Consider the following 9,425-nt stretch of genomic DNA (forward strand, 5'->3'; position numbering starts at 1 on the left):
AATTCCTGGAACTATAAAGGAACCTCGGAGGTAAACTCGCGAGACGGGACCTACTTTGGAACCAGATCAGCAACCTCCTGTTGGAAGAAGGTAAAATCGTCGCACATCTACACTCGAGACTCAAAGAACTCATCATCGGAATTACAAATCTCAAAGAAAAGGTAACAAACTGAGATTCGCTAAGGTATACGCTTAACGCTTTTCTTAGAACTCCTGAATGGTCAACTCTAGTAGATGCATATTGCATCTCTAGAGATTTAAAGGTAAGTAATTTAGAAGAGTTATTCTCTACTTTTGCAATTCATGAGTCTAGATGCACGAATCTAAAGAAGGAGTCAAAGCACAACATTACCTTGAAGGCAAAAATGGATGAACCAGAATTTGAAACTTCTCTCAATGATGACAAAACATCATTCATGCCATGGTAAGGAAGTTCAAAAGTTTTTTTTAAAGCTAATAATTTTAATCAAGTGCAGGCCAAAAGAAAAAAAGGAAAGTATGGTGTTATCATCGCAATGAAGAATGACATGCCAAAAATAACTACCCAAAACTGAAGAATAAGGACAAGGACAAAAGAGTGACCCAGAAAAAGCACAAGAATCTAAAGGCGACATGAGACAAAATATTATCATTAAATTCGGACATCGTAGCCTATGTCGAACTTGCACTGATGGCAAGTCACCAAGAAGACGACGAAGCAAGTTCATCGGAGATGAGCAATGATAACATCAATAAAGGGGGAGCAACGTCAAAAGGAAGTAGCTCTAAGGGGGAGCATCAGATAATGAGATCAACAAGGTAAGTCAGGTACGATTTCTACCTCCTGATAAGTTATTTAAAGAATTATATAAACATGTTGTCAAAAAATTCTTGTAAATTAAAAATAGAAAATAGAAAATTTAAAATAGAAAATGAGGAATTAAAAATAACATTAGCAATATTTTGTCAATTAGAAGATTTCAACAAAATAAAAATTGGAAATGAAAAAATTGAAAGCAGAAATAAAAAATTTAAAGAATTATGCATGCTCACATGTTCAATAAATTAAAAATTATTTAGGCAGTTTAGATATCATAATAGCCAAATTAAAAAATTATCATCAAAATATATTCCTAGAAAGTTTTTGATTAATATGATTGGAAGGAATCTATATTGAGTTCTAAAATTATGCTTAAATTAAATTTTTATACATGTCACATTGATTTTTGTTCGAAATTAATTAAATATTAATTTGTTCGAAAAAGAGGATTTCTTTTTTAACTGCAGAAAAAATTTCAATATTTTTTTTTGACCGTTGTATTAATTCTTATGAATTTAAAAAATCATATTATTCAATTTAAAAATATTTCTTAGTGATATTTTAAGCAAAGTTTATTTTCCTATCAAAATTTATCATATTCTTTATCCAAGGAAATATTTTTGAATTTTTTAACTGTTATTAAATTTTCTATGAATGATTTATCCAAATACTAATTTTTAATATTAAAATTCTCAAAGATTGAATTTTTGAAAAAAAAAATTCTATAAAAATACTTGCTCTATTACATTTTTAGAAAAATTTTCACTATTTTTCAGCTAAGAAACTACTTTTAATATATTTCATAATTTTGTAAAAATTTTATCACATCATTGATTATGTCTATTTACGTTATAAATATTTTTAAAATTTTTTCATAATTAAAAATAACTTTAAAATTATTTTTCTCATAATTCATAAAAATACATATTTTTAAAAATTTTAATTTTTAAATGTTTTCACTATTTTTTAGCTAAGAAACTACTTTTAATTTTTTTTTTTTTAAGAAAATGTAACTTTTTGTAGAATTTTCTTTTCTTTAATCTATTTCATAATTTTGTAAAAATTTTATCACACCATTGATTATGTCTATTTACGTTATTAAAAAATTTTAAATTTTTTCATAATTAAAAATAACTTTAAAATTATTTTTCTCATAATTCATAAAAATACATATTTTTAAAAATTTTAATTTTTAAATGTTAGTAATTTTTCCCCTAGATGATAATTCAGATTTATTTTCAATTTTTTTTTTCAATATTTTTCCTATTTTTAATGGGATTAAGGGGGAGAATTATAGATTAAGTTTAGAGGAGGGTACATTCTTTTTTCCATTAAATGTTATGAGTTTCAAATTATGTACTTGCTATTTTTATTGTTATTTATTTTTAGTTTATCCTAACTTAACTTAGTTTGCTCACATTAAAATGGAAAAAATTGTAAGTATTTCGTGGTAGTTTTGATGTAATCAACCAAGTCAAGTTAGGTCTTGATAATTTTTGATGTCTTGTGTCTAAGTGTGTAGGAACATAGGAGTACAGGAGTCGAGCAAAAGACGCAGCTAACGAGAAGGATGACATGAGAAAAAGTTGACGGACTCGGTGCGTCCGAGGGACGAGGTGCTGCGGAAAAGTACATCGACGGACGAGAAGGAAGCGCGTGGCGTTTTCGAGGGATGAGAAGCCGGAGCTGAAGGTTGCTCGAGAAGGACAGAAAATAGGTTCGGGTGAGTCCTATTCCGGATGACCGAAATCACCAAGTAAACTGAGACGGAGTGGAAGGCCTGGACAGAAAGTCAATGAGGAGTTGACTATGGTCCAAGTGCCCGGACCGGTTTGGTCCAATCGGGGGTGCCTTGGCGAGGCACCCTTATGCGAAGGCGGTAGACTAGGCGGCCAGAGCAATTCCAAATGCCTGGACCAGATAAAATATTATCTTTCGCCCGTTGCATAGTCGTTGCGGCGTGGATAAAGTTTTATCTACATCTAGGTGCCTAGAGCCCTTCTAGGTACCCAGACCGTGCTACGTGAGCAATGGTCAGTTTTAACCAGTGGGTTATAAATAGAGTCCTGATCTTCTCCTTTCAATACAACACGCTTGGTACTTCAAATTCTATTCAGTTCTTCATTTTTTAGCATCACTTTCGTGTATGAGGCTTCTCCACCTCCAACGTTTTGTTCGAGAGGAAGATTTTTCTACTGAGTTACTTTTTTTGGAGTAGCAATCCTCTGATTGTCAACCAAGTAAATCGTTACTTGTCTAGTACTTATTTTTCTTTCATTCTGTTTAATTAAGTATATAATTGTGTTAAGCCCAATCGAATTGAGAAAAGTGTTTATTTTAAATTGTGTAGGGCAATTCACTCCTTTTTACTGGCCATAAAAGACCTACTGTTATGAAGCTGTAGCTGTTACAATATGAATATTATTAAACATGGTAATTTTGCTTTCAGGATCTAAATTTGAAATTGGCTTTTTTACAAAAATAAAATAAAATCTATCTAATAATTTACTTTAGAATAATTGTATAATTTTATGGAGAGGTCGAATTATAACAATTATGAAATTAAAGTTATTATAATATGAATATTATTAAACAAGTCAAGTCCATTCGATGTTCAGGATGTAAATTTGAAATCTGACTTATTAAAAAATCAAAATTAATTGAATAGTATACTTTGACCGTATAAGGTGAAATAGTCACCTCGACAACTCCTTTAGGATAATCACTATATGTAAAAGAGGTAAATCGCATGGGGCTTCACCTAGCAATGAAAGCACATGTAAGGATGGATTGAAGCAACCAATCGGGCATTTCGTATTTATTGAGAATCGATCGTAGGTCTATTGATAATAGTACCCTTACATTAACTAATTGTGCTACCATGAGACAATCAAATAGTGTATTCTTATAGTAAAAAGGTGATTATGCTCACCGTAGACCCCCCCACAACCAATCCTTAGGTTATGTGAAAGAAGATAAATCATAAAGTCAGTTTATAGCCGACCGCGAAGTTGCTAGGGGTGGGGAGGAGTTTTTTCCTGGAGGTATGCACTCGTCTAAAATTAATCTTTGCCCTATTATAATAAATTTACCACTTTCTAATTAACTGGATATCCGTAGGGATAATTAGATAGTATATTTTTTAATGAAAGATGATTACACTCATATCTCTCATAGTCTGTTTCTAAGTTATGTGCATAGAGATAAATTACATGATTATTTTATAATTGATCGATAAATGGCTAAAGAATAAGAGAATTTTTTTTCCTCGACTCATTGTATCAAAGCAATATGATAGGGATGACAATGAGTATGATTTAGATAGGATTTTATATCCTCCGTACTCATCCCTATTTATTATATCTATACCCATACTTATCCTCATATCCATCAGATATTTAACTTTCATATCCATCCTCATACCCGTCATAGTTTCGGGTATCCATATCTTCTCCATCATCCTATTACTCTCCACCATTCTCATTTTTTTAAAAAAAAAATTAACTTCTTTATGCACTGCTCACTTTGTGCGAGTGCAGACGTGTTATATGTGGATAATGAATAAAGAGACAAATCAAATCTTTTTTCTAAGACAAGCATGTAAAGTTTTTCTTTTTCTAATAATAAAATGAGACTTATATATATATATATATATATATATATATATATATATATATATATATCTATATATATATATATATATATATATATATATATATATATATATATATATATATATCGGGTATCAAATAAGGTATGAATAGGATTTTATCACATCCATCTCCATACTCATATCTAAAATATACATACTCAAATACATATTTATTATAATCAGATATAAAAAATTTCTCCATATCATCTTTCATTTGAGTTATATATCAAATTATTTATCAAATTTAGATGATAGCAGGGCGGATGAGGTGGGATGCTTTTGATAATAAAATAAAATAAAAGAGGGGTGTTATTGTGATGATTCCAATAAAAAAAAAACAAAGGACGTTCTTTTTTTGGATTTTTACCGAAAAAAGAAAAGGAATAAAGGAAAGGATTTGGTCATCAGTCATTGTCAAATTGATGGATTCCAAAGGTACATGAACGGGCGATGGGAGAAAAATTGTTGAACACGTCAAATTATATACTTTTTTTTAAAAAAAATTAAAAGGGATCATTTTAAAATATATATTATAAAATATTAAAATGACACACCTTTTAAATTTATCTGATAAAAATTAAATGGATGTTCTTTATTTTTTGTATCCTTAAAAAAATATTTATTTTTTAAAAAATCATCCTATTTTATTTTTTCATTTTAAAATTAATTTTAATTAAATTAAAATGATTTTTTTATTAAATTGAAGCAAAATTAAAATAAAGGTATTTTAATATGATGTGTCATTGTAATTAAATTAGAGTAATTTCACTAGTGTCTAGTTAAAATGCATTTTATAAAATAAGTTAAAAATTAGAACTATTGAAATCAGAGTATATAATGATTAATGGATAAATAAGTCTATAGATATGTTGTTTTATATTTTTTTTTATAAATCAGGCAAATTATAATTAAAAAATAAAATGATTTTGAAAATATTTATTAGAGCAAAACTGGTCTAGGTGACCATGCACGAGACAATAAAGTCAAGTCCCCACCCAACCTAAGTCAGGGTCAAAATAGCATCGTTTGGGTCGACCAAACCTATTTGAAAACAATAGGATTATAAACTAGTCAAGTCAAGCTGAAATTTATGTTGTCCAAATTTGTTGATAAGATATTCCTGTTGAATCTAAAATGAATTAATCCATTGAAACAGGTGTTGAAGTTTGATTTGAATAGCTTGAATCAAACTTGTTACCGAGCTCTTAATTTAAATTTAATTGTTTAAATTTTTTTATTTGATTGGTGAGTAAGTTTAATATTATAAATTTATTTATTAGTTTTTATTTAATTATTTACTAGTTTAAATTTTATTAGTTCACACCTTAAATTTTGATAATTCATGTGTTTATACCTTGAGCACAATTAATCCTTAAAGTAAACTATCTTCTCCACTAATTTGTCTATCGAGTAGTGTAGTATGTCGTACCTGAGATTTAAATCATACATATTTAGAAGTAATGCTTTTGCCTCTACACTATGCCTGAGGAGCCTTAAAAATCTCATTCATTTTTGACCTTCAGCCCAATTAGTCTCGGAGATAGATGGTCCGACCCCATAGATCGATCACCAAACAAATCTGAAAGCACGAATAGCTCTTCACCCAACAGCTGTGCCTTAATAAGGATTCGAATACAAGACTCAATCTTTAGATACATAGAAAAATGAGAGTATCTAACTACTACATCATTAATTTGAGAGTTTAAAAATCTCATCATTTATTAGAGTTCAAATGAAATCATCATCTTAACGACTAGGACATATCCTCTAGACCACTTTTTACGATCCAAGAGATGATCCATAAACATACATTGATAGAATACATGATCCCCACTTATAAAATAGGTAAAGATCATTCATCCCCATCAATACATATTTAAAAGTCATTCCTTGGATCCCAAAAAATGATCTAGAAAATCCGGACTCCTTAACGACCCCTCAAATAAAGCCCCACCCTCTTTGAAAAGAATAAATAAAAAAAAACATTTTATCTTAACTCAACTGCCTTTTGTGCGTCGAGGTCAGGCAAAAAATTAATCATATATATTAATTTAATAAATCATTAATGAAAGTTATATATATTGATCCAGCATAAACAAACTCTAACCCAATCAAATACCAAATTTACTCACGAACAATTACTTCATTTACAGCTCTAGAGAATAATAAATCAATTGATATACAATTTCACGAGGCTGATGAAGAAGAGCCAAAATTCCTAGCGTTCCTATAAAAAATAATGATACAGCCAAAATCCACAGTGTTACTTTAAAAACATAATGATACCATCTGATAGAACATGATCTCCTCATGATCGCTAAACCTTATCCCAGCAGAATTTGGCTAGACATACATTCTCCTGACTCAATATGAAAAACCTTGCAATGTAAATATGCTACACTAATAAAAAAAAATGATTCTCTCTTCCATTATGACAAAACTACACAGAATCATAGTGGAAGTCACAAACAACAAATATCATATCTTGCTGTTGCTCCAGATGTTTAAGTTTGAGCACTCCTAAAATGAGGAAACTTGAGACCAGTGATCCATGTCAGACGAGCTTCTGCATCATATTCATTCCTGTGTTATTTGCTATTGTTTGAACTGTGATCTGGCTCTGAGATTTCCCTTCCTAGGTTGAGCCAAGGCTGGCTAGATTCTGGCTTCGACTCTTTCATAGGCGAACAAGAATTACCTTGATACGGTGCCTTGGAATGGATTCTGAAAAATTTAAGCAAAGAGTGCTATTTAGTTTCGTCATGTGCTAACACCAATACATAGTCTCAAGATCCATAAGGAAGAAAGTTATTATTACAAACCTGTCTTTCCTCTTCTCGAGGAACCGATGCAGCGAATGCCTTCTTGCTATAGGCATATCTGCAATCCATAAAGGTTGAAGGTCCGATAAGCAAATTGTTCAAGAACTCGTATAGACGTATCGCATCAAATGACAATTACTACTTCATATCACTTGCGAACCGAAATCATTTTCCAAAATTTGAAAGCTTAAACTATTGAATTGTGTGATTTGAATTAATTACCGGCGGAATTCGGCTTTGGGAAGCTATGAGGTGGCGGTGCAGCAGCTGTCGACAGGTTGGGTTCAGGTCTGGAAGTGCACTCAGCTCCAGCACTTACAACACACTCTTTGCTTGTCATCTGCATCAGATCCCTGGCTTTGTCGGCGGGGTAATTGTTGAAAACAAGAACCTTTCCAGCATAAAAGATCGTTAGCTGGTCCATCTCCCTCTGCCTGAAATGTTCATATCAAAGCATCTGGTTAAATTAGCACTGTGCGTGAGAAAAACATGCATGCTAGTTTTTGTCATTTCTTGGTAAAATTTGCCTCTTACTTGGCTTCTAGGGCTTTGACACGCTCTTTTTCTGCTGATTCTTGGGGGAAAAGATCCATTGATTTCTGAGAGGTTTTGTCTTGATTGATCTGTGTTTGGAGCTCTCCTGACACATCTACCCCTGGAAACAAGCTCATGGTTGTGGGTGCCCTAGATTTACCTGATAACAAGTACAAGAAATCAATTGAGGAAGCTATGGACCACTGTCCAGCCTCTGAACCTGAAGAGCGAGCAAATTAGGAAAAAAAACTGACAGAGAATTATTTGGACAAAATCAACGGCCCAAAGTCGAATTTTTTGCAGGGTAGATCTATAAAAGGGGAGAAAAAAACAGTAACCCATTGAGAAGCTCGTATAAATATACACTTTTTTTTTTAACTCAGATAAACTCGCGTGAATAAGTGGTTTCTTGACAAGAATAGATGCAACTCAATTTCATAAGCTCGCGTACAAAAAAGGAAACAAGAAGCTCATTTTGGTAAGCTCGTGTGAATTAATTGTTTGGAAGAATTAAAGTAAGATTTGTGATTTGATTGACCAAAGTCGAAACTTTGAAGATAAAACTGCACGATCAATCACACCGACAAATGGCTTTACGTTCTAGCGAAAGATTCCGAACTTCCCCAATTGAAAACGTAAAAAAAAAAAAAAATCTGCGACAAAAATCTCACCTTGGGTTCGTTGATCAAGAGGAGCAAGGCCTCCCAAGCTGCCATTCTCCTTCAAGTACTGGCTCAATAACCTCCACGTCCTGGAGAAGCTGGACTCATCTTTGCTTCCCAACTTCTCGTCCACCATCTCACTCAATTCCTTTCCTCCCCTCCCCTCCCTGAATCGGAGCTTGGCTCTCTCGCCTTCTCTGTTCTCGATCTCGTTTGGTTGAACTCGATGCCTAATGGCCGTTGCTTTCCGCTTGCTCGATCTCTTCAAAAGCTCCTAGCTAGGGTTTTGTTTTGTAGCTGCGATGAACTGGATCGGGTTGGCAATTTGGCCTTGGGACAGCGAGGTGGTGGGTGAAAGAATCACGTGCTTTATTTGCAGTAGTGGAGAAAAAGAGGGATAATTAATTCATACAAATGGAAACGTGGCCGTTGCTTTTGCCGATCCAACTGTTGAATAAATTAATAAATTAATAAATAAAAGGATGTGATTTCGTTTTTTCCGCATTAAAATTTCGAAATAAATAAAAGAATGTCTCATTTTGTTTTTGTTTTATTTTAAAAATATTCTTTTTCAATTGGAGTCTAACTTTTAATCAACAAATATTTTTAAATATCAAATTATTATATATTATAAGAGTTATATATATATATATATATATATTGTATGTGTAATATAATACATGAATATATATAATATAATATATAAATATATGTAAATTAGTATTCCAGACCCATAAATTACATTTGGTGAGGATGTGTCAGTACTTTTATATATATATATATATATATATATATATATATATATATATATATATATATATTTTGTATGTGTAATATAATACATGAATATATATAATATAATATATAAATACATGTAAATTAGTATTCCAGACCCATAAATTACATTTGGTAAGGATGTGTCAGTACAATGCAAGAGCGACTCTTCCACATAAAAA

At 31.5% G+C, this 9,425-nt stretch overlaps 1 protein-coding gene across 1 annotated transcript; it reads right to left on the reverse strand.

Annotated features, from left to right (window-relative positions):
* Positions 1 to 6,647: 6,647 nt before the first annotated feature.
* On the reverse strand, positions 6,648 to 8,826 carry LOC122051775 (protein TIFY 10a-like). Its single transcript, XM_042613053.1, has 5 exons — positions 8,479 to 8,826; positions 7,808 to 7,967; positions 7,496 to 7,707; positions 7,274 to 7,331; positions 6,648 to 7,175 (listed from the first exon to the last, which is right to left on the reverse strand). Exons 1-5 carry the CDS (start codon positions 8,603 to 8,605, stop codon positions 7,040 to 7,042), a joined length of 693 nt encoding a protein of 230 aa, XP_042468987.1. The 5' UTR covers positions 8,606 to 8,826; the 3' UTR covers positions 6,648 to 7,039.
* Positions 8,827 to 9,425: the final 599 nt, after the last annotated feature.

Source organism: Zingiber officinale, chromosome 3A, assembly GCF_018446385.1.
Source record: "Zingiber officinale cultivar Zhangliang chromosome 3A, Zo_v1.1, whole genome shotgun sequence".
Lineage (NCBI taxonomy): Eukaryota > Viridiplantae > Streptophyta > Magnoliopsida > Zingiberales > Zingiberaceae > Zingiber > Zingiber officinale.